Source organism: Acomys minous (assembly GCF_964271855.1).
Source record: "Acomys minous genome assembly, chromosome: 1".
In the NCBI taxonomy this organism is placed as follows: domain Eukaryota; kingdom Metazoa; phylum Chordata; class Mammalia; order Rodentia; family Muridae; genus Acomys; species Acomys minous.
In genome coordinates, this window is record NC_140483.1 from 155,975,582 (window position 1) to 156,000,853 (window position 25,272).

General features: G+C 50.5%; 1 protein-coding gene across 11 annotated transcripts; it reads left to right on the forward strand.

The window, feature by feature from the left end:
- TMEM268 (transmembrane protein 268) lies at positions 1 to 25,272 on the forward strand. Of its 11 annotated transcripts, XM_084774061.1 has the most exons (11): positions 513 to 712; positions 3,724 to 3,810; positions 4,950 to 5,132; positions 5,292 to 5,473; positions 8,769 to 8,878; positions 11,295 to 11,402; positions 12,856 to 13,005; positions 17,251 to 17,361; positions 19,079 to 19,159; positions 19,491 to 19,670; positions 22,708 to 25,272. In XM_084774061.1, exons 4-11 carry the CDS (start codon positions 5,365 to 5,367, stop codon positions 22,885 to 22,887), a joined length of 1,029 nt encoding a protein of 342 aa, XP_084630187.1. In that variant the 5' UTR covers positions 513 to 712; positions 3,724 to 3,810; positions 4,950 to 5,132; positions 5,292 to 5,364; the 3' UTR covers positions 22,888 to 25,272. The 11 variants fall into 11 exon arrangements, with proteins under 11 accessions (XP_084630183.1, XP_084630186.1, XP_084630182.1 ...); XM_084774057.1 differs by lacking the exons at positions 513 to 712; positions 4,950 to 5,132 and adding an exon at positions 1 to 474 and having other exon boundaries at positions 5,282 to 5,473; XM_084774054.1 differs by lacking the exon at positions 4,950 to 5,132 and having other exon boundaries at positions 5,282 to 5,473.

The window sequence follows — 25,272 nt, forward strand, 5'->3', positions numbered from 1 at the left end:
TTTCATGGCAGTCATAACTAAGTATTTTAAAACAAAACACAGACACAACATTTAGTTTCCCAGAGAAGTGGAGACCACATGGACGCTCTCAATATGGCACACTGTTTCTTATTAAAAAACAAGCCTCGATGAAACTTCTGGTCCCGAGTGTTGCCTCATGCACCGGATCCCGTGACTCTCCGTCACTCGGGACAGGCCTCCCCGCCCCGCCGCTCCTTCACTGCGGGGACGAGCCTAGATCCCATGCACGTGGCGGGCGCGGGGCCCCTTCCGGCGCCCTAGGGGAGCGTGGCTGATGAAACGCTCCCGGCCGGGCCCGGGAGACGCGCTCGGCGCTCGGCGGCTTGGCGGAGGAGACTCGCTGGGGGAGCGAGCTGGAAGCGGGCGCGCGGGGGCGGCGGCGCCGGGACGCCTAGGCGCAGAAGGGGCGCGGAGCCTCTATCCCTGCTCGTCCCCGGGGCCATCGGCTCGGCGGTAAGTACGCGCGGGCCGTGCGCGCACTCGTGCGTCCGCGCCCGCGCTCGGGGGGTTGGGGCCGCGAGACCGCGGGGCCTGCGTGCGCGTCTCGCTGCTAAGGTTCGGGCGGCCTCTTCCCGCCCTACGCGTGAGGCGTGGAATCTGCGGGGTAGGGCAGGTGATTTTTTGGGGGGCGAAGGAGCCCCAACGCCAGAGGGTTAGAGACCCGGGAGCCAGCTGCCCTAGACCAAGGCAGGTACGGTGGGAGACTCCCGGCCGCGCCGAGCCACCTTTCTGTTCTAGCTCCCTCCGTGTTTTGCTCCTTGACCTTGGCTAGTCAGTTTTCTCTTCCGGGGCTTAATGGCCTCATCATTGAAATGGGGGCGTTGGGACTTCTTGTTTAGCCAGACATTTCTGCCCTAAACTTTTGGGGACTGCTGCCCCTCTGATCTGTTGGACTTGGCAGTGTAACTAACAAAGCTGAGTTTGAAGAAGGAAAGAAGCTGCTTTCTCTTTCCTTTCAGGGCATCCTGGGCAGGCTCTTCGTTGTTGGGGAGGCTGGCAGGTACTGTGCAGAGACGGGACCTCTCGGGGTTTGATTCTGCACAGCCTGCGACTGGAAAATCTGGTTGAAATGTGGACTCCCTAAGGAACTGTCAGGAGGCTTGCTCCCTTTATGCTCTTCTTAACCCTTGCGTGGGGCTCCCTGACTTGTGTGCTGAAAACTGCAACAGGTCATCACCTGCCTTTGGGGTCCTTCCCGCACCCTCATGGCCCACTAGTCTTTGGGCTGGATGTGGATAAAGAGTCCTAGGCTCATCCTGACCTCTGGTCTGAGTCCATTTGAAATTGGCATGGCCCCTAGTCCCGGGGAGTCCGTCCACCACCCACCGAAGTTGCTTCCCTTTGCTGCCTGATTTCCTCTTCATCTCTGGCCGTCTCCTCTGAGTGTGTCTTTCCCAGTGGATAGTGATCCCGGCGGGGGAGGGCAGCGCAGCGGCTTCATGTTGCAGGCTTGGTGTTACAGTCCTGCTTGTGGCCCTAGAAGGTTCTCAGGGAATGTTTGTGGCATAGGTTGAGGACAGCTCCCTTCTCTCAGCGATCACACTTTTCCCCTAAGTGCAGTTCATGTCAACGTGGAACCCCAGGGCAATCCTAAATGACTATCCTTGTCCCTGTTCCAGGAAATGGAGGCAGAGAAAAGTCCAGTACTTTGCTCAAGGCCACCCAGGTGGGAAGCAGTTGGGCTGGGCAGGTTACTTTTGGTGGAACACACAACCTTGGGTGGATGGCTGGAGTCTGCTGATTGGGTCTCTGTGGGCAGCCGAGGGGGCTGACGTGGGTGATTTCTGCCCCCAACACAATGCTTCATTGTGGGATTGTGCAGCCAGTGGGTCCTTCTGTGCAGCTCCAGGCTTGAGCAACTCCAGCCTGTGTCAGCTTCTCCCAGCCTTGTCAACACTCCAGTGTTGTGAGGCATAACTGTGGCCCTGAGTCCCAGGATAGATGTCAAGGTTGTGTCTGTCAGAGGAAGCAGAGGGTATCAGCTCAGGGCACAACTTTGTGTCTGTTTTTGTGGCTTTTGTGCCTCTTGGGGGGCCGGGTACAAGAAGAAAAGCAGGACGGGTAAGGTTGGCTGGTAAGTACTCGGCATATTTGAGACTGATACTGTGAGTCGGGTCCAGGATGAGGAAAGACCCTGTCTTCCCATGAGGAGTTTTGCAGGGTAGCTGTTGTCTGTCTCTGTTTCTATATTATGCCTAGGAAACATGGTTTCTTCCGATCAGAAGATCAGAAGGTGGTTTCATGAATAAGCTGAAAGAAAGCCAGAGCATGCGCAGAGGCATGAGGGCATGGGTGCTGTGTTCTGAGTCCCTGGAGCCACATACTGGAATCCTTCTCAGTCTCTTCAGCTGATAGCCACTCAGCTTTGGAGAGGACATGCCTTGACCACAAAACAGGAAAACCATGTTGAGGAAAGGAAGGAACCTTAGCTGTGGGCAAAGTAGTGAACATCATGCTTCTGCTTGTTGTTATGGTCTCAAAGCAGCTGAGTGAGGCAGGCCTCGCTGCCCCCCCCCTCCCTCTCCCACTGCATAGATGCTAACAGTAGAGCTCAGCACAGGGCTGGGCTGGGGTGGTAGTAGAGTTGAGGGCACATGGCACAGAGCACATGAATGCCTATGCATTGATTCTTACTCAGCCTTTCTGGCTCCAAAGCTCTCAGTAGTTTCATAACATTTTGTTGCTTTTTGGCCTTAGGCTCCGTTGGGACGGAAGTGCAAAAAATTGTTAATGTTCATCTTTTCCATGTTTTGTTTTTTGTTTTTGTTTTTTGTTTTTTTTGAAAAGAGGCAAAGTGCCTTCTAAACCAGTGCTTCTCAACCTTCTTAATGCTGTGACCCTTTTATACAGTTCCTCAGGTGATGACGCTCCCCCATGGTAAAATTGTTTCTGTTGCTACTTCATAACTAATTTTACAACTATTATGACTCATAAATATCTGATATGCAACTCCCAAAGGAGTCCAGACCTACAGGTTGACCACCTGCTCTTCTAGAGTCTGGAGTTGGGCTAGCTTAAGGTACGTGTGACTGCACGGTTGGTTGCTCAGGGCTCCCTTGTACAGAGTTGCCTTTCCCCACAGTTTACTTTCATGTTACGCTGCCATCATCTTAAGTTCTTCAGTATTTGTGTATAAGTGTGGGTGCCCACGTGACACGCCATGGATGTAGAGGTCAGAGGACAACTTTCAAGAATAGGCTCTTGGCTTCTGCCATGTTGTGGCAGGATCGCTCTCTGTCTCCCTGTCTGTCAGTATTTATTATTTTTTTTAGATTTATTTATTATTATTGTAGGTATGAGTATTCTGCCTGCATGCATGTCTGCACTATGTGTGTGCCTGGTGTTCTCAGAGGTCAGAAGAAGGTGTTGGGTCTCTCCTGGTGCTGGAGTTATGGATGGTTGAGTCACCACATGGGGGCTGGAAACTGAACCCTGGTTCTCTGTAAGAGCAAGTGTTGTAACTCTGTCCAGCCCCAGGCAATCTCTTCTTGTTGCCTGGTCCATGAGCTTCTTGCTTGTCTTCTGTCTCTACCTCCCATCTCACCAAAGGAACACTGCAATTGTAGACATTTCTTCCACTTCATCTGGCTTTTCATGTGGGCACCTGGGCTAGAATGCGGGGTGTCTTTTACCTGCCGAGTCATCTCCCTGATCCTAGATCCTTCGGTTCTTAACAGGAGCCCCTACACTTGCCTTTTGCAGGGCACCCTACAGCTTATGCAGCTGCTCCCGTTGACGCAATGAGATAAAGAGTGAAGAGGGCATAAGCACCAGTTTCTCCTTATAGAGGTCAGTGGCAGTGGGCCTTGGGGCCAGTTTGCATTCAGGCAGGTGTGTGTCATCTGGGATCTTCATACCTTCCCCAGTGTCACCTTCCTTGGTAGGTGGACTAGCCACCATTTGTCCTCCAAATGTCTAGAGGACACTTTGCAGGGTTGATGTGCCATTCCTGAGTATTTGATGGAACCTGGTTTTTCTTGGGTCACAAGGCACAGGTTGCAGCAGATTGGTGATCCAGGAAGTCGGCAAGGGAGGTCCCATAAGGAGCATCCCCTCTTTAGCTAATGAAAGTGGCTAAAGGTGATGCCTGTTGTGTCTCTGGGCCCACCTGACGCTGAGGGCATTGGCCATGTCTCCATGGTCCTTCAGAGCTAGATGAAAAGCCAGGGCTGACTCAGCTTATCTTTTCTAGGAGAAGAGTTTAGCTGCCAATGTTTTCATGCTGGCTTTGGCCACCTCAAAGCCCCAGAGACCAATCCCTTGTCTCAGTCAAAGGTCTATAAACAGTCACACCAGGAACAGTGGTCTTTCTTTTTATGAGGCAGGGTCTCCTGGCAGCCTACACCTTGTCTGGAACTCACTGGGCAGCCCAGACTGGCATTAAACTTTTTGATCCTATGTCCTCTGCCCCCTGCACCTCTCCGTGCTGGGATTAGCAGTATGTGTTACGAGGCTAGACTGAGGTGTGTGTGTGTGTGTGTGTGTGTGTGTGTGTGTGTGTGTGTGTTTGAGGCAGAGGCTTACTGTGTAGTTCTGGCTGGCCTTGGGCTCACTATGTTGACCAGGTGAGCTCACATGGGTTAGTCTGCCTCTGCCTCTGCCTCTGTAGAGTGCTGCATTTGAAGGGTTTAAAGAGATAGTATTCAAGGAGTGTTCCCCCACCCCTGCTTTCCTCATTGATTGCTGGTGGTGGGCCTGTTGGGGGAGGTCTGTTAGATTGAAAAAGCCTATTCAAAGCTCTGAGGTCAGGCCACGTTTCCAAGTTTACACAACTAGGAGGCAGTGGGGCCACAGTGTTGAACCCTGAACATGGACCTTGCCTCTTTAGAGAAATGGAATGTACCCAGTTCTCCTCTTATGTTGGTCAGGACTTTTTGCATTTAATCTGTGTTTCCTGTGCCTTGGTTTCGTTTTTTTGGATCTTGCAGAGCCTCATGGAAAGCTGTATATATCTATAAATAAACAAGCCTTCCTGTAGTGAACATAAGACCTGTCTCAGGCTTGCTTGCCTGGGCATCTCAGGACGGAGTGAGTCGGGTCTGGTGTGGCAGAGCTGGAGGAGACCCTAGGCAAGAAGGGGAATTCTCAGCCTCGGCCAGTGGAAAGTATTAGTTCCTTTTCCCTCCGAGAAATTTCCTCATCAGTATGGGAAAGGCGGCATTTAGCCTCCTGACGGTTCTCCCTGGCCCTCTCCCTGAGAACAGAGTTGTGGAGGGCCAGGGAGCCAGGCTCAACTTCGTTCTTCTGCTGTTTTTCGTAGGCAAGTGGAGACGAGACGCAGCCCCAGCATGACCTGCACCCCCAGGAACAGGAAGTAGAAGCTAAAGCAGCTGTTTGCCTGCCATGGCTTGTGAGCCTCCCACAGACCCTGGTGGGGCAGCTGGTCCACTGCCCACCTCTACCCTGGGTTGCAGCGCCCTGCCTCAGGGGAGCTCTCCTGGCTGGGGTCAAGGTAAGGAAGGGCATGACCTGCCCTCACTTCTCACTGTGTCCCATTCCTGCTGAACTCACACCTTATAACTGGGGTCTCTGGATAATTGGGTGACTTTGGGATTTGGCTCCAGGCTACTTTCTATCATATCTACCGTGTTCTCACTGTCAACCACTTCCTGTCACCCCCTTAAGTTTGACTACCACTAACTAGCTAGTTTTCTGTTCCCACCAGAGAATCTTTTTCAGATGTGTAACCTGCTGACACATTCTGCCTCAGGGCTTCCGACTGGACACGTCAGGATGAGCCACCATTCACCAGGCTAACCTTGGCGCCTCCTGATGCCCTGTTCTCTGTTCTTTTCAGGATATTCTGTCTCATGACCTTTGTACATGGTGCTTTTTTTTTCTACCCATGATGCTTTTTTGGTGCTTGGTTCCGTTCATCCTCCAGCCCTCTCTATTCATCCTTTCTTCCAATGACACATTATTTGGTGGGTTAGCCTTAGTCGAGATTTTCTGATGTATTCTCACTGTAGAATTTATTTATATGCCAGGTATCTGTGTAGTAAGTATTGAGTGTCCAGCCTTCCTGCCAGTTCAGGGAGTCTGTTCCATTTTACCTTTCCAGAGTCCACAGAGCCAGCAGGAGGCCTGCTGCATAGCAGAGAGTCAGTCTTGTGGGGTGTGAAGGGATGGATGGTAGTTGGGTGCAGCAAGGAGAAATAGCATTGTAAACAGTGGGTGCTCTATAGGAAGGACGGGCTTACATAAAAGGGCTGAAATTCAGTGCTCAAAAAAAAAAAAAAAGAAAGAAAAAAGAAAAAAGAAAGGCGAGTTACTATATTTTTAAGAAAGCAATTTAAATACCTACACATGCTGCAGTAGAAAGGGACAAGATGAAGTATTTTTTTTCCTTTGGTACTTAAATGGCACCCGTCTGCCAAACCTTAGTAAGGCCCCTCTTGCTCCTTTGTGTGTGTGCTTGCTCTCTCCCTCTCTCGCTCTTTCTCTCAGCTTTGCTTAGCTTAGGTGGAGAAGCAAGTATTTCCAAGCGCAGGGCTTGCTGTTCTCATTTTAAGCAATCCCGGAACTCTTGCTAGAAAGGCAAACAAGAGACTCAGGGAAATGTCTTTATAGTGTTTGGGCAAGTGTTTGAGGAGCTCAGGGTGTGGTTGGCTGAAGGTTCGAAACTGTCCTGGGGGAGAGTCCTGTGTGGCTAGGAAGCCACAAGTGAGGGCTGTTTGGGCACTATCTCTTCCTCCTGCTTGCTCCATCCCTCTACCCTTCACTTTCCAGAGGCTGCTGTTTCCATGTGAACAGCATCCACCTCTTAGATTTCTTAGAGCAAGTACATAGTGAGGGCTCCAATGCTTGTGTGCGCTCTCTCTCTCTCTCTCTCTCTCTCTCTCTCTCTCTCTCTCTCTCTCTCTCTCTCTCTCTCACCCTCCCCCCTCTCTCCCTCTCACTCCCTTTCTTTGAGACAGGATTTCCCTGTCTGTCTTGGACTCACCCTGTAGACTAGGCTGGCCTTGAACTCACAGTGATCTGCTTGCCTCTGCCTCCCAAATGCTGTTATTAAAGGCATGGTTTCTTCTTCTTTCTTCTTCTTCTTCTTCTTCTTCTTCTTCTTCTTCTTCTTCTTCTTCTTCTTCTTCTTCTTCTTCTTCATCTCCTCCTCCTCCTTCTCCTCCTCCTCCTCCTTGTCCTCCTTTTCCTCCTCCTCGTCCTCCTCCTCTTCCTCATCCTCCTCGTCCTCCTTCTCCTTTTTTCCAGCTCTCGAATGGGGATGCATGTCTTACTAGCTGCCTTTATTTCTTTTCTGTCTATCTCTTTTCATTTGAGTAGTCTCCAGTTTAATCTTATACTTTTATCAAAATATGGGAGGGTAAGAGGCTTAGTAGTGTTGTCTTATAAGGACTTTTGAGTTCTGACCTACTTGCTCTCAAATTATGACCTTACTTGGACTAGTAGTCCACTCACTTGAGGTGACATCCAGGCTGTGATCTGCATGGTCCACAGTCTCCTGTGGTAGCTGTGACCATCTGTAGGCAAGGAAACAGTTGATCCTCCAAGTTTACCTTGTTGGTAAAAGGCTGGGTCACAGTTTGATCCCTCAATATCTGACCTGTGTTTTTTCCGTGTACCACACTCCCTTCAGAAAGAGAGGAGAGAGGGCAAAGTTGAAAGCTCTTTTGGACAGGACCTAGAGTTTAGGATTGTACGATGGGACCCTTAAGATGGGAGATGCTCTCCCCTCTTGACCCAGGGCATGAGCAAAGAATACTGTCAAGGATGAGGATGACAGTCTTTTCATATTAATTCATCTATGTGTCAGAAAAGTATGCGGGGCACTAGCCAGCTCAAGCAACCCTGTGATGAGCAGGCCAGCATGGCAGTGTGGCCTAAAGGGAGAGCATGGTGGAATAACTGAACGATGCCACTCACATGTACTCATTCTTGATGTGTGCAAACGAGGCAGTGAGGGACAAGGGTAATGCTTGACTGTTATGGAGAGCTCTGTATGGATGCAGAGGATGTTTGACATTTAACACAGAGGCTTGAAAGCCACGATGCTGTCCCTGCACTTCTGCAGTCAGAAGCCTGACTATGGTCTCCCTGAGCTCACTGTGGAGGCAGCATAGGCCTGTACCCCTTTCTGGGGCCCCTGTGTCCGTCTCCTTTCCCATCCAGGTAGTACAGATTACCCACAGTACTTAGCCTGTGGCTCCCCTTCCTGTGGTCAAAGCTAGCGATGGTCTAGCTCTCTGTGCCCCTTCCTCCTGACTCTGCCCTGTGTCCCTTTTAGGACCGTTGTGATTCCATCAGCCTCAGAGGGTAGTCCAGGCAGCTGACCCTGCTTGAAGCTGATCTGGACCCTGAATCCCATAGGCAGTGCTCATTACTCTTTGCTCTGGCTGGCAGCATAGTCATAGGTCTGGGGATGAGGGTCTGATGTTTCATGGTAGCTGTTTTGGTCTAATATTTGTCACTTTTCTGGCTTTTTAACTGTTCAGCTGAACTTCCTATTCAGGGCTTGACTAAACATATACCTCGTCAGGATCCTTGTGACACGGGGCTCACCGCCACTCATTCTTTGTGGGAAGATTTTCTGTCTTGGGAAGTTATAAATTGTATAGCTAACCCATGCGGGCCTTAGTTTTTCCACCCGGGGCCTTCCAAGTCAAGCTAAGTCCTCGGGGATTTGGAACAGCTACGACCAACATAAGTACTCCCAGTAGAAGGTGATGCCCTCAGTTCTGAACTCGTCCAGAGGTGTTCTTGCTTGGCCTACTGATGCTCTGGTCTGCTTACAGAGCTGCAAAATGGCCAGGTCCTCACAGTCCTGCGGATTGACAACACCTGCGCACCCATATCCTTCGACCTGGGAGCTGCAGAGGAGCAACTGGAGGCCTGGGGCATTCAGGTGAGTGCTAGCTAATTGAGTCTATGTTTGTCTCTCCATCCACCTGGCCATCTGTCTACTTGTTGATCTCTTTACAAACATTTACTTAACTTTTAACTGCACTGGCTGTGGCTAGGTACATAGGAAAGTATATTAGAAATGTCCTTTCCCCCCCAGAATGTGTGTGTTGGGGGAGGTCACCATGTCCAGGATGTGAGCTGGCCAAACTGTGCAGAAGTGAACAGCATCCAGTGCTAATGCTTGCACTGTCTGTTAGGAACCAGACGTGGGTCAGATAAGTAAAGTCAGCCAGGCATTGACGTCACAGTAGAGGACCATACATGGTCCTGATGGCACAGGTGGAAGTTTTGAACTTCCCTGGGGTGGGCAGTCATAAAAACTTCCTGGAAGACTAAACCCTGACATGTTGTTGAGGGATAAATTCAAGTACGTGGGCAGGAAGAAGGTCTTGTAAGGGAGGAAACTGCCTTTGTGAAAAGTCCATGGAACTTAGCACATAATGGACAAACAGTGAGTCCAGATGTGGACTTCACAGATCTGCTGTGTGGCTGTGGATCCAGGCTTGCTGCTGACTGCCTGTGTGACCTCAGGCAGGAGACTTAAGCGCTCTATGCCTCACTTTAGTTTGCAGGCGAGGGTGGTGTTAATGCCGGTTCTGTGGGGCTTCCGTCACGGTTGCCTGTGCAATAGCGAGGAACAGTTTGCAGCTGTTCTGGGACACAGCAGGCTCTCAGTGAACCGTAGCACTTACTGTTGGTGTGGAGGGCAATGGTGTGGCTCTTTCTCCAGAGCCCCTGAGTGAGGTATTCCTGGGCTAGGTAGGGACCCAGGCAGGGACCCAGGCAGCTCGGTGCACCCCAAAGCTCTCCTGAATTTACCCTGCTGCCATTGAAGGAAGACTTTCCAGACAGCACTGACCCTCCCCTGCTCCAGACAAGCTAGCTTTGCCTTCCATGTTTCCACTCCACCTCTGTGCAAAACTTACCCCCCTTTCCTCTCTCCTCTCTCTCTTTCTACCTGCTTTTGTTCCTTCCTTTCTTGTGTCCTGTCTGCAGGTGTGTGTGTTCATATGTACATGCCTGTGCACATGGAGGCCAAGGTTGATGTGTTTTCCTGGTTTGGTCTCCACCTCATTGGTTTGTTTGTTTATTGGTTTTTCAATACTGGGTTTCTCTGGGTAGGTTTGGCTGCCCTGGACTCGCTTTGTAGACCAGGCTGCTCTTGAACTCATAGATATCAGCCTGCCTCTGCCTCCCTGAGTGCTGGGATTAAAGGCGTGTGCCACTGCACCTGGCTTCCACCTTGTTTATTGACATAGTGTCTGTAACTGAACACGGAGCTTGCTGATTTACCTAGATTTGCTGCCAGGGATTTCTCCAAAGCACCAGCTATGTAATATGGATGCTAGGAATCCAAACTTAAGATTCATACGCTGTACTGTCCCCTCAAGCCCCACACTGCTCTTAAGTCATTGTTGGAGACTAGTGAAGACTTTGTGTATGTTGCAATATGTTTTTAGATGAGATTTTTTCCACTTTGGAAAATTGTGTTTATGACAATGATTGCTATAATGTGTATGTTGGTGTGTGTGTGTGTGTGTGTCTGTCTGTCGTCTGTCTGTCTATGCATGTACCAGGGTGCATGTGTGGAAGTCAGAAGACAATTTTGTGGAGCCCGTACTTTCCCTCTACCTTTCTCTGGGCTCCAGGGAATGAACTTGGGTCATCAAGTCTGCAGGACTGGCAAGCTCCTCTACCCCCAAGTCCCTGAGGTGTCCCATGTCAAGAGATGTAATTTTTAAGTGGCTCCTGCCTTTGGTGCCTCTGGTTCAGTAGGGCTGGTGTGCTCTCCAGGCACTCTGGTTCAGACAGGAAGAGCAGTGCCCTCAGGGCTTGGGACTGTGTGCAAAGGGTCAGATGGCAGCGTTGATAGTAGGTCCTGAGAGCCCACTGCTCACTGTGCCACTCTCACTCTGTAGAGCACCCCTGTGCACAGCCTCAGTGAGATACCCCCAGCCCTACAGTCCACACACCCCTCATTTTAGAGAAGAGGGACCCAAGGTTCAGAGAAGGGTTCCCTTGGTTAAAGTCATCCAGAGCTTGAATGACACGACCAGAGTTTGGTTCAGGGCCTGTGCGTTGCCCAAGGCTGCCCTGTGCTTGTTGGAAGGTACTGAGACTTAGGCTTATGCGGGATGCTCTGGCTTTCAGGTTGTCACCTTCCTGCAGATAGCTGCGCCCTAGGATTCCCCAGTCGATGCTCGAGTCTCTTCTTCTGCCCTCTGAGGTGCCTCAGATGTGCCTTACCCTCCTCCCATGGGCAGTCCTGTGAACTGGGAGTGTCATGCTTGCTGGCAAGAGGGCGGTGGGGAGTGGCTGCCCTGTAAGTGATGAGTTCTCTATCCTGCCTGGCATAGGTCCCTGCTGAGCAGTACCGGAACTTGGCTGAGAGTGCCCTTTTGGACCCTCAAGTGAGGAGGTACATCATCTACAACTCCAGGCCCATGCGGCTGGCCTTTGCTGTGGTAAGTAGTAGGGTAGGCCTACACTGCCTCCCACCTTGGCCTCAGGCATGCCAAATGCAGCAGTGTGTCTCGAGGCATATAAGGGGACAAGGAACCCAGTTGCCTGGGCAAGCCCCGTACCAAAGACATAGATTTGGTATGAAAAGGGTCAGTATGGGATGCGACCTGGGATTGGAATCTGTAGACTACCAGGCTCCCGACTTAGTGTTTGCCCTTGGCCAAGACTTTTCTCTCTGGGATTTGATTTTCCTTCGGTTCACAGATAGGTGTGTTTCCTATATTGATAGCGTGCATACACACAATGAATACATATACCTGTGCATGCATGTGCTTGCAAACATATACCTATGCCTACATATCTACACACAGAAATACATGTGTACGTGGCCAAGCAGTGTGTGAACCCCAGCTCCCTAGCTCTTGCTGCTGACTCTTCACTACTCTGTTCTCTGGCTTTTGTGTGTGTTTATGGTCACGTAGCTCAGCTGACCCCACCTCCCACTTTGGGGGAGAAGGGGACGTGCACAGTAGCCTTTAACAGTTCCCTATCAAGTCCTGGGCTATGAAATGTTACCCTGTTAGCCCGGGAACCGCCCTGAGAAATGGGCATGATTGTTCCCAGGTCACAGGTGGGGAAACTGAGGCTGAGAGAGGTGCTGTAGCTTCTCCAAAGCCATACTGCAAGGCAAGGATTACTGTAGGGTTTAGACACAGAATTTTTTTTCCAGAGTGCCCTGCCCTCGGGTGTTTCCTTTGGAACTGGGGTGAGGAGAGTTTAGCAGTGATTGGCCTTGTTATCGAACGTGAGGGGGTCACAACCTTTACCCCAAGTCAGCTTTGCCCCAGTTGGCCATCTTCAATAGGCCAACTAAAAGAACGTTAAAAGTGGAATGTAAAAAAAGGAGATTTATTCAGTGTGGTCTCATTGGAGAGAGTGACAAAGAGGTCCAGTAAAAAAACTCCAAAGGTCCTGAAGGGAGGGCAAATTTTAACACACAGCCAAGGCTACGGACATCTAAGCAGCCCGGATAGGGTGTGACTTGCCCACCATGGGCCCATCTTTATCTGTGCTTCAGTCTCATGTATAAGGTGGTCTGATGAGTTGTTAGAGCTGTGTGAAGTCTCTTTCTGAGAGACAAGTTCCCCCTCTGTTTGGTTCCATTTCCCAGTATGAAATTCCTAGCAGAATTCCCCTTTCTTCGGGGTCTGATAATCAGATTGAGAGACGCATGTGTCTCTTTCAAATACCTCCATCTCTTCCAGGCCAGTTAAAACCTGTTGTCAAGATTCACGTGACAGGGAGTAGGAGCTCAGGTCCCAGGGTTGACATGGATTCTTCCAGGGCCCTGGGAGGCCATTTGACCCAGCGGTGTCGGGGGCATCCAAAGGGGTGCCTGGGGAGTGGAGCTGCTGTCCCTGACTGCTCTGTGCCTTCCTCCTCCGTCTTCTACAGGTGTTCTACATGGTGGTGTGGGCCAACATCTACTCCACCAGCCAAATGTTTGCCCTGGGCAACCAGTGGGCAGGCGTGCTGCTTGCGACCCTGGCTGCCATCAGCCTGACCCTGACCCTTGTGCTGGTCTTTGAGAGGCAGCAGAGGAAGGTGAGATGTCTGGGTCCCTGTCTCTTCTCGCCGTAGGGCTGGGTCGTCGGATACTTTTGGCCTACCTCAGGTAGTTCCTTCAACTCCCCCCTCATGGCCACACATCTGTGACTAACAGAATTAGGGATCACGTGTGAAGCTAAATCCTCTCTGTTGCACATTGTTCCTGCTTTGAAAACTAACAGACAACACAGATTCTTACCGTGGAGGCCCATGACCTAGAACTTGCTTTGTAGACTAGGTTGGCCTGCCTGTGCCACCATATGTGGCTCCTGTTTTGTTTGTTCTTTTGAGGTGGGGTCTTGTTATGTAGCCTAGGTTGGCTGCGAACTCATGACCCTTTCTGTAAGGGCTAGGATTACCGGCTGTGCCACTATGTTTTTCCTCCCCTCCCCTCCTCTCCCTTCTCCTTTTCTCCCTTGGTTCCCTGAAAGGTTACCCTGTCTCACTTGAGTGCTTTCCAGTCACTATCCGACGGCCTCGTGGCTTTGGCTGCTCACTGAGGCAACTGCCTGTGCTGTGCAAAGCCACTTGCCTCTTGGCCAAGGAGCAAAGGCTCTTTGTTCTTTTGTCCTTGTTTTCTTACCCAGTCATGGTGGATTGTTGTTTTGTTTTTCCTGGAAGCCAGCTGTTTCAAGGGCAGTTTCCAGTAGCCAGCATTCCTGCAGCACCCTAGTTAGCTGAGCTTGCTCACACACCCCTCCCTGGACCTGTACAATACTTGTGATTGGCAGGGAGAGAAGGTCACAGTCCACCTCACTGCAGGACCAGGGTTGGAGGCTGAGGGCTGGGGAGGCAGTGCTGTTGTCTCTCCTGGGGTGGGTCGGTGCGTTATTGACAGGCCTCACTTCTGTAGCAAGCTGAGAGGCAGGCTGTGAGCTCAGACAACGAGGAAACTTGTTCTAGATCTCATTATAAGTGAAAAGCCGCAGCTCAGAGCCAAGCATATGATCCTAGATCACCTTCAGAAAGGAGATCCCTGCCTCTGAGCTCTTCGTGCCGCTCACAGGTTAGTGTCCATCCGTCAACAGAGGCTTTCCACGGTAGCACCTCGTGACTCTGGACAGAGGCCTTTACCAACAGGGAGCAGGGGTCAGAAAGGCTCTGGGAGCAGCTTCAGGCTCTCTGCTGCTAAGTGACAAGGCTAGAACTAAAGATTTGACTGCTTAGAGTCCAGGTTACCTTCTTAGCACCCAGTGCCTGGCATCTAGTGCTGCTGTTGTGACTATAAACTTATTTCCTTAGAGTCCTGTGGTTTGGAGTCCAGTGTGAGTGACCATGGGCCAGATACTGTCAGGACTCCTGGGTGTATGTGTGCTTCTGGTCCTCTTCCAGGTCTGCTTCAAGGTCCCCTGTGGTTAGGGACTCTACCTGGGTGTGCTGAGACCCTCTCCCTAGTGTAAGGCCAGCTGAGCAGCTTCTGCCCTGGTCCACTGTGCTACGTAACTGTGCAGTCACAGGTTCTGGGGGCAGGGGTTGCATGTCTTGTGGGCCTGATTCTGCCTAGCGCAGGATGCTGCTGTTTTTGGGAACCTGGAAAGGCACCTCTGTCCCTGTGTCCCGAGTCCCTGGACCACTTCTCGGGGCTCTCAAGTCCTTAGCAAGTGTTCTACTTCCGCCTGGCTTGGCTTCATGTTGCCAAATTCCATTTCATGGCTGTGTTCACAGGGACAAATTGGGACTTTATGGCTTAATCATTCTGAAAGGATCTTTGTTGGGCTTTGCTTCACGTCTGACAAGATAATCCTACCCTTGGGCTCTGTTCAGGCCTTTGTAACCCTTGCACTTGGTCTGTAAAAATAAATTGAGCCTCCTGTTCCTGCTAGGAGATACTTCTTTTGAGAAGAGGGGAGAGCGAGCTATCAACCTAAGGAGGAAGGAGGGAGGAGGGGAGCTGACAGATGGGCCACAGCGCCATGTGACTGACGCAGTCCAGGGTGCCTGCTGGGCACATGGCCTTTTCTCCACTCCCTCTGCTCTTACGAGCTGTACTTGAGAAGCAAGGGAATGCCAGGTGAGGTGATAGACACAGGTCACAGAGAAGGATCCGTTCTCTGCTCACAGGGGCCTCAGGTGCAAGCCAAGAAATGATCTGCTAGCCTCTTTGGTCACCTGAAAGCCTGCCATGGTCCTGTCTTCTGCTGTGTGCTTTGTTCTTTAGGGCTTGCTGTCTGTGCCCAACACAGTGTTGTATGGACTTGGAGCTTTCTTGTGACTTGTCAGCTCTACAACGCTGGGGTGAACTGAGTCACACTCCTTCTGGGGCCTCAGTTTCCTCATCTGAAAATGGCATGAGAACTCTGGCTCTGTCATAGGGCGGTTGTGAGGATTAAAGGACCTGTTTTTATGTGGGAAGTGTTTACAGTCCTGCCCTGTGTAGCACAAGTGCTCAATAAGTCATAATTGTTATTGTTGTTGATTTTGTTTGCCAGTAAGAATAGCTCAGACAGGTTTTAAGAACTAACCTTGGCTACACAGCTCTCCTTAACTCTTCCTTTAGAGCTCAGATCATGGACCTCAAGCCCCTGAGATTTGTTTGTTTGTTTGAGGCAAGGTCTCTACCTAGCCCTGGCTGTCCTGGAACTCTTATGTAGACCAGGCTGTCCTCAAGCTCACAGAGATCTGCCTGCCTCGGCCTCCCAAGTACTTGGATTAAAGGCACACACCTGGCTCTAGGGATATCCTGCAGACCTCTCCTTCCTGCTCCTGTCCCCTCAGGGGGTTAGTAGGCCTACATCACTTCACATCTGTGAGAGCCTGCAGATTGCATAGGCTCTCCATTGTTTTCTACCCTCATACAGTGAGGGATTAGCCTTTCTCAAGAATAGAAGGGCAGTGCAAGAGCTGAGACTCAGCCTCTTCCACCCCACGTGACGCACATAGCTCTAGGAGCTCCTTTGGGATGCCTGTGTGTGGCCACAGTGATGTAGTAGAAAATATGACATTGCAGTCCAGATTCTCTGGCATAGTGACACTCCTGGCCAACGTGTATGGAGTGTCCATTCCTGAGTGCTCCATGTGCAATGGCTTATCTTTTTTTTTTTTTTATCAAGTTATTATTAAGGCCCATAAGTCAAGGGAGTTCCCATCTCTGGTTTAGGATGAGGATGTGGAGGCAGAGGTGGTAAGTGACCTGTCCAGTGGTGACACAGGTGGTAGGGCTGGGGTCAGGAACTGAACTCTCAGTGGGTGAGTTTCTGAACAGATGAGCAAGACCGACCAGAGTTCTAGTCAAAACCAGTGGAGGCATTCATTCAGTGTACTGTAAACTGCCCCCCCCCCCAACCCCACACCAGAAAGTGCAGCTCCAGGCCCTGTGTGCAGTGGAGTTAAAAGAACATGCTGGAGAACTCTAGATTTTTTTTTAAACCTCTTCCATGCCCAGATAGACCAGAGGACAGGCCCTTGGCTTATAGAATTTTTAAATGGGCTAATCACTCCTCCAGTGGGAGCACGTCCTGGCAACGCTGACCCTCTGTCACTGAGTGCCAGCATTGCCTGTCTCTGTGTGACCCTGCACCAGAGCCTCTGCACATTTCTGGTTTTCCTTTGGGGGCCTGATACTTTTGGGGAGCCCCTGTCTTCGACTGGCCCTGTAGTTTCGAAGGCCTCTCCTTTCCCCTCTCTGGTCTCTTGGCATCTTCCCACTGCAGATTTGCCATTGGCTGCTGTGGGTAGGAGCTGAAGGAAACAGCCTCTCCCAGGGCCAGGTACTGCGCTGGGAGCTTTAGAAGTGGGCCTGTTAGCGTAGGCTTGGTGGCACATGCCTCATTCCTGGGGCCTGCTGGAGGCTGAGGCCAGGGGATCTTAAATTGGTGTTCCTTTCTCAAAAGCAAGAGAGAGGGGGAAAAAAAGTAGATGTGTTGTTAACAGAGTGGTTCTTTCCATACAGACTAGACTGTCTGTCCCTTTCCTTCCTTAAACCATCCACTACATTACGGTTTTGTCCTAGCCCTGGGCTGAAGACTTCCTTCACAACTCTGTGAGCTCTCACTCCTAGGAGGCAGGGATGTGCTTTTTTCTTAATCTACACTCTCAGACAGAAATACTCAATGGAGAGACAGAGGCAGTACAGCCAGGAAGCAGGAGAGCCAGCCTCAAGCTCGCTCACACTGAGTTTGCCATAGGGGAAAACAGAGCTGTCTTGAACGTGAAGGTTGGTGCGTGGCCTCTGGGAGAGGGACAGCTGTGATATCCGGGGCTGAGGAGCTCCTTGGCAACTTGGGCCTGGAACTTGTCTTCCAGGCTAACACTAACACAGACCTGAGGCTGGTGGCCGCCAATGGAGCCCTTTGGAGACACCGGGTGCTGCTGGGAGTGACAGACACAGTGGAAGGATGTCAGAGTGTGATCCAGGTACTGTGTCTCAGAGTGACCTCTCCTGGTGGCCTGCTTGCAGGTAGCTTTGTGTTCTGGCCTGCATTATGGGGTCCAGTGTCTGCTGTGCTGCTGTGAGAGGCCCTCTCCTTCTCGCTGTTTCAGCGTCTCCCTCAGGACCCCTCCTCTGTGTTGGACCCTGAGGTTAGGCAGTGTTGGAATCTAGGTCCCTGCAGAGTCACCTATGAGGAACACACACACACACACACACACACACACACACACACACACACACACACACACACACACACACACACACACACACTGGCTTTAAAGGGACAGTGAGAGCTTATGGTGGCCCAGGGCTACAGCCAAGTGACATGGCAGGAGTGATGGGGCTGCAGAGCCTGGTGAGGTGCTAAGGCCTCACATGTCTGGCTCAGTACTTTTCTGTCTCCCTCAGGCTGTAGGAAGATATTAATGTAGGAAGTTATGTATGGGACATGGCTGAGGCTGGATTTGATCCTGAGCGGCTCTGCTCAGGTGCTCAGTGCAGTTGAGTGGCTTACCTATGGTCCTGGGGAGCTCTCACCTCACTTCTTATGCTCCTTCCTAGCTTCATTCATTTCCGGGTCTCCTCTACTGGTCCATAGGAGAGACCCTGGAGTGCAGTTGAAGCTGTGGTTGCTCCAGTGACTAATGAAGGGACACATCTTTTCAGACATCATTTTCTTTCCTCTTCACAATGGCATCTTGGGACGAGGTGATGCAATGTCTGGAGGTCATGAGGCCTTTCAGAATTCTCCAGGGTGCTGGGTGATGTGATAGGCAAGGAGAGAGATGGCCGTCAGCAGGAGTCGGGATGGAGTGAGTTGTTCAAGCAGGATGGGGGAGTGTTCACATCTCCTGTGTATGTATGTTTGGGACTTTTCACAGTAAACAGATTTAAAAAAAAGTCATGTGAATAACTCCTTCTTGGGGTGAGACTATCTGTCAGGAGGGCCTGGACCTTTGGTCTCAGAGCCTGTTACCCTGAGCAGGGAGCAAGGTGGTGAATGCTCAGGTGTCAGACTCAGGATTCTACTTTTCTGCAGAGCTTGGTTCTCGTGTGTGGCACCATCAAGGGGTCTCAATGGACATGGAAGGTTTTGGCTTAGTAAAGATAACCTAGCCTGGGGGCTGCTGAGGCTGAGATGGAAGGAAAGGTTGGGGGTATCGACCAGGATGCCTTTCTTACCTGCACCCTTCCACTGAGAACGTTTGTGTTCACAACCTTGAACCTGGCACTGGTTGGTGAAGATGTCATTTGTGAGGGCTTTTCTCCTTTGCATGTTTGGGTTTCTGACAGAATGTTACCCATACTACTGAGGGTTAAGGTGCTGTTCCGCTGCCCCATTGGACATGTGATGGCCAAGGGGAGTTGGAGTCTGTCTGAGATGCTTTGTGGGAGATGGGGTCTAGCCATTTTATCCATGGCTAGACCTACTCTGGATTTGCTTGCAAAGCCATTTTTTTCTGGGTTGGCCATGTATCTTAGTGGTAGTGTGCTTACCTAGCATTCTATCTTGGGTTTCATCTCCAGTACTACCACTGTTTTAACCCTGCCAGCCATACAAATGAGCTGCACACTGTTTCTGCCAGACAGCAGGCATGTCAGGTAGTTTTCAAAAGGGTGGATGTGGATGAGGCGTGGAAGCTGGGGATTGACTTGGGGGTTAGAAGTTCAAAGTCAAGCCGCTGACGTTTCTCTCCCCAGCTCTGGTTTGTCTACTTCGACCTGGAGAACTGTGTGCAGTTTTTGTCTGATCATGTTCAAGAAATGAAGAGGAACCAAGAGGTAAGATGGCTGGCTCCTTTCCTAGGATAAGCCGTTTCCTGGGATCTCAACATCCTGAGGTCAAGATTGCAGGGATAGACCCTGTAGCTTCAGGCAGGGTTTCACCCTGGTTTGTTCACTTGCAGCATGTAGAGAGACACTGGTATCCTGGCTGTGATGGGCAAACATAGGCATGGAGGGCAGAGGCCTCAGCAGCTGCTCAGGACCCTGCTCTTATAGGGAATAGTATAATCTCACTGTCACGGCTCACTGAGGTTGCTGTCTGGCTCTCTTGCTGGTCAAGGTCTGCCAGACTTAGAACACACCTGTGCCCCCTCTGTTTCCTTTGTAGTCCTTGCTGAGAAGCAGATTAAGCCAGCTATGTGTTGTCATGGAGACGGGAGTGAGCCCTGTGGTGGAAGGGCCTGAGGACTTGGAGGATGCTCCCCTCCTGCCCAACACTCCTGGTTCTCAGGAGAGACCACTCATGCAGACTGAACTCTATCAGCTTGTTCCGGAGGCTGAGCCAGAGGTAATGGTACCACAGCGATCAGTGAGGTCCTACCCAGTGGTCCCCCATGTGGTCATGGTCCAAATGATGGGTCAAGTTTTAGGTCTTGGGTTTATATCTTCCTTGAATTGCTAGAGAGACAATTCTAACCTTGAAGGTCAATGTTCTCTTTTCTTTTTGTTAACTCCAAACTTATTTTTAATTTATTCTGACACTTCTTTTTTGAGATAGTTTTGCTCTGTAGCCCAGATGGTTGGGCCCATAAACCTCCCAGCTGCTGGAATGACAGGCTTCATCTTTTTATACCAGTACTTTAAAACATCATTTATGGAGATTAATTTTGTATTTACTATGACTTCTGGTTGCATTAAAAATAACCTTGGCTATCCTTTTTGATAGCTACACTGTGAGGATCTCCCGTATTCTTGAGGTATAACTCATCATCAATTTGGATGAATACTGATCTTTTGAGAGTTTGTTGCTGGACATGATACCACATGCCTGTAACGCCAACACTCATGAGGTGTAAGTAGGAGAATTGAAGGTCTAAGGCTAGTCTGGACTATACAGGGAGGCCCTGTCTTAAAGAAAAAAGATCCTGTTGATAATTGACCCATCACTTGTTCATGTATCATCTGTCTGTCATCGTCTATCCATCCATTTGTCCATCCATCATTCACCCGTCTGTCTATCTATCGGCATCCATCCATCCATCCGTTTAACCATTATTATCCATCCATCCACCCATCCATCCATCCATCCATCCATCCATCCATCCATGTCTTTCCATTATCTATCATCATCTTCAATCATCCATGGACCTATCTACTTAAATCCTAGTCACTGTTTGATTCTGCTCTTGGGCTGTGTGTGGGGTCTGGTTCCTTGCTGGCAGACCTGTAAACTATGAGGACAGACCCAATCAGTAGGAGTGACTCCAGGTGACGTTTGGAGCTTGGCAATCACTTGCATTTTCCTTTCATTCCATGGTTTTAGAGAATCAAGGCCCATCCCAGGTGGGAGTTGGGGGATTCTCATTAGGGGTACTTAAGAGGGAAGATGATGGCTGTATCAGTCTCTTTACTTTTCCCCCTGGAACAGAAAAGACTGATAAGGCCATGTGGTTTATTCAAGAGGCTTGTGTGTCTGGGTTGACACGCAGTAACCCATTAGAAGTAGGCCTTTCAAATTATTCTTTCAGTTTGCTCAAACCCATTGAAACACAGTTTCCTGTCATGAATATCAAGTGTGTGTGCGTGTGCATGTTTGGAAGTAGCTTATCAGTTAGCTAGGGAAAATAGAACCTCTACCCAAGTCTCAGTGTGAACAGCTGGGCCAGCCGTGGCTGGAGAAGCCCAGGATGTGACCGATGCAGAGTCAGAACAACCTCTCACATTTTAAAGGATTTTTATCCTGCAAAGTGGTCTTGAGCACATCTCTGAGGTCCGAATCACCTTCCCTTCTTTAATGGGGAAAGTGAGACTTGCTTGGCTCTCAGAGAGAGGGAGAGGGCAGGAGAGTCTTGGCAGAAGCCCACACCCCCATCTCTGACCCCAGTCTCAGTCACCAGTGGGGCTGTAGAGTGTTGGGTCCTACGTATTAATCTTGAGCTGAATCGGTGAGGCCAGTCTGAGTTGTACGTTATTTGTGGTTTCAGTATCTTCTGGCCTAGCATGAAAGACATCTTAAGAAAAAGCCAGTCCTAGGGAGCCATTTGCATATAACTGCCTCTCATCCAGGACCAAGTTAGGATCTTTTTGTATTTTTGATTTTGTGTGGTTTTGAGGCAGACTCTCACTCTGTTGCCCAAACTAACCTTTAACTCAGTCCCTAGTGTAGCCTAGACTTGAATTCCCTAGCCTAGCAACCCATCTGCCTTAGCCTCCAGATGCTGAGAATATAGGAGTGAGCTTCTTAATACCAACGATGCATCCACTGGTCCTGGCTGCGCTGGACTAAGAGCTCTGTGCTGTTGCAGCCGCACTCCTTCCACCTCTCCACAGTCCGTGTTACCAGTGATGACAGTGCCTCAGCCAGACAGGGACTTGCTCGGTGAGCCACAGGGTGGGCAGCTGGAATTCCTTTGTGTCCGTGATTGTGATCTCAGCATGCTTTTAATTACTAGCTCTCTGGAACCCACACCGTTTTGTTACATTTAGGTGGACACAAGTGAGGGGCTCAAGCCCCTTCCCTGAATTCCCAACTGGTCAATCAGTGAGTGAAACTTCAGAGAGAGAATTTTTAGGGAGAATGCATGACATTCAATTTAAAAAGGTTTTATTTATGCCTTTTCATTTTTGTAAGATATACATACACATGGGATTTGCCATCTTTGTTTTAACTTTCATCACCACGCATCTTCAGAATGCATCCTCTTGCTGGACCTCACACCCATCCAACATTAACGTCCCTTCTGCCTTTTCCAGAACCTGCCACCACTATCTCTTTCATGTGCACTATTTGTTCCTGTGTGGTAAACCAGTTTTCATATGCAAACTCTTAACATGTCTGGTAGAAAGATGTCTACCAGGTACTACCATACGTGAACCTGAGGTCTCTTGGTGTGAGGTGCTTTCCCCCACCCAGCCCCTGTTAATGATTTTCTTCAAGTGAGTTGGTCTGACCTCATGGACCTTACAGACTCACGGACTTCAGAAAGTGTAGGTGGGATGGGAGCGGCACTTCTCCCTGAGGTGGCAGATCTTCTGGGGTCATACTAACATCCCTGGAGTCAGGATGGGACCCAGGACATCAGGCATGCTGAGTGCATGATTTGCTTCTGAGCAGAGCCCTCAGTCCTGTGTGTCTTGTTGGGGAGGCCTCCGTGGGGATGAAGCAGCCAAGGCCACAACAGCTCCTAGCCAGTGACTTGCAGAGTGGGGGGATTCTAGACCAGGTTGTACCTTCCCAGAGCCCCAGGCATGGTCTGCCTTGTGCTTCCCTTGAACCTCCTTCTTAGGCCTAGAGCAGGCTGGTGGTTTGGGCTTCCCTGGACCCAGCCCCATTGCCCCCAGGCCTGCCTGCAGTGCTCACACTGTTGCTTCCATGCCTCTTGTAGGAGATGGCACAGCAGCTACTGGCAGTGTTTGGTGGCTACTACACCCGCCTCCTGGTGACCTCTCAGCTTCCCCAGCCAATGGGAACACGACACATGGACTCTGCAAGTGTCCCATGCCCCTGCCAGCTCATAGAGACATACATTCTGGGCACAGGATGCTGCCCGTTCCTGGCCAGGTGACCTCAGGACAAAGATGTTCATCTTCCTCCAAGACTGAGAAGTTGGGGAGGAGTCAGAAGCCCAGCAAGGCCAACAGTGAGCTCAGATGAAACCAGCACTTGGGGACACTTTGCAGAGTGTCACTTATGTAGGCCCTGGCATCATCCAAGAGCAGACCAGATGCCATGTTGGCCTTTTACGCTGCCCTGGCTTTGCTGAATCTGGTGGCTGTGCTGGGCCTGCAGCCTGGATGGAGGGTCCCTTCCATTGCCTGCAGAGCCCTAGGGACCTGCAGCAGACCCACAGGACAAGTCCATGACCCTTTGTGTCAGATGGGGAAACTGAGGCTCAGAGAGGATGCTGTTCTTTCTGCATTGCCTCAGACTGCTGATGTCATAAGCCTACCCGTTTCCAGTGTGTCAGAAGATTCTCGGAAGGGTGAGCTAGCTTGTGAACTGCAGTACTGTGTGGCCTTGCTGTCTGTTAGCACCCAGGCTATAGACAACAGGGAGGGTTGGAAGATGAGCAAGAAGGAGACCAAAGGCTGGATACACATCAACAGGGCCACTTGGAAAAGAAGATCCTGTTGGTCTCAGACAGATTTTGCATGGCAACATGCTGGCTTGTGATTGGGATTCTGTCCTGCTGAGCAGCACTGCTGTTTTTGACACTGACGTTGTTCTGGAATGAAGTATGATTAGACACTCTGGGCTTGTGTGAGGAGCTCAGAGACTTCCCTAAAGTTTGAAGACTGTCCATAGGCCCATGCCCAAAGCCCTGGTGTGGTGTGAAGGTCCTGCTCCGAAAACCAGCCTTTGTGGGTTTTGTCCCCCACAAGTCATCGTATGTACTCATCCCGTTGGACTCTTATTCATGCCTCAAAATCCAGCTTCCTGTATCCCCTGTCTCACTGAACTTCCTGATGGAGCTGCTGCTGAATGTTAGGTTTTTCCTGTATATACCTCTTTTTCTGCCGAGACTGTAAAGCCTCAAGGTCCAACTCTGTACCTGTCTTCCTTCTGGGAATGACCAGGACTTGCTTAGAAAAACCATACTTCTGAGAAGTCCCATGGATTGGTTGCCTTCTCCTCTCTACCAGCCGTGTCAGATTGTTCCCGCACACATGGTGGAGTGATAAGACCCAGGTCACGATGGACCAGCATTCTGGCCTTGAGCTGTATCACTTTACTTGCCCACCCTCCTTTTGCCCATCGCCACAGGCTGGATGATTCTGGTAATTTCCAGCTCACTGTGCTGTTTGTTATTCTTACCTCCATGCACAGAGTGCTCCCCTGACCGTCGGCTGAGGGGTCCTTGTTGGGAGCCGTCATGGGGAGCGAGCACTGGCCTAAGCTAGCAGCCTGGATTCTTGTCGCGCATGCGCCGTGCCCAGGGCTGAGTGACCATGCCCAGTGTGTTGCTGCCCACTGATTTCCTCACAGAGCAATGTGGTGGGCGGAACTGGCGCAGTTCAGGAGACTTGCGGGTAAGACATGTCCTACCTCTTTGGGTTCTCTGTTTCCAAGACGGAGGAGTCCCCTAGCCTTTGCTCAGTGGAATTATTCACTGTCTTTTGACCCACTGCGGGAAGTGTCCCTGTGAATGTGATAAGGGAAGCCTCTGCTTGTCACCTGGTCACAGAACTCTTCAGTGTAATGATGGAGAATAAAACTGTTTGGTGAGTGACAGAGCGGGAGACTTGGCATGCTCCTTCCACATTCTTTAGAACTTCTGCCTGCCTGCCTTCTGGCTGGGGCCTATGGGGTAAGCCCATGGTAGACATTTCTTCCTGTGTGCCTCAGTTTCCTCCTTTGTAAAATCCATGTGTCTCACCTGTTTCACAAGGTTGCAATAAGGTTAAAGATGAGCCATCCAGCTCAAGCCTGCTCCTAGGTAGGTTGTTTTGTTTTGTTTGTTTGTTTCTTTTTAATTAGTTTTAGTCGTATATCTGTGCACGTGAGTGCTGGCAATTAAACTCAGGTCCTCCTCAGGAGTGGTCCACACTCTTAACTACTGAGCCATCTCCACAGCCCAGTGCTCCTAGCTCTTAAGGCTCGATGCCCATCAGAGGCAGGGTCCATGGACGCGCTGCCGTGCAGGCAGGAGTATTCAGTCAAGTCCTGCCACTCATCCTTCCTGCCTTCTGGTCTCCGTCCCATCTGTCAGCGGGGAGAAGAGCACCTGCCTGGCAGACGTTTCGAAATGCGTGGAAACAACCTTCAGCGCTTTGCAATGCCAACTCACAAGCTGGATCAGGAACTCAACAACCTGTCTTGGTTTCTTTTTTAAATTCTTGCTGTCTGGTAGACAGTGGCTGCCTGTATTTGTTTAGGTTGTCTCTTCTCACCCTCAATTATCCCGTCACCACAGGGGTTTGTATGCAAATAAAGATTTGTCAGATCTCCA

Bases quoted from the DNA above. Each gene is read 5' to 3' on its own strand.
- TMEM268 (XM_084774057.1), top strand. From the start codon at position 5,365: ATGGCTTGTGAGCCTCCCACAGACCCTGGTGGGGCAGCTGGTCCACTG. The intron at 13,006-17,250 runs GTGAGATGTCTG...CTTGTCTTCCAG, and splicing joins TTGAGAGGCAGCAGAGGAAG to GCTAACACTAACACAGACCT. The intron at 17,362-19,078 runs GTACTGTGTCTC...TTCTCTCCCCAG, and splicing joins GATGTCAGAGTGTGATCCAG to CTCTGGTTTGTCTACTTCGA.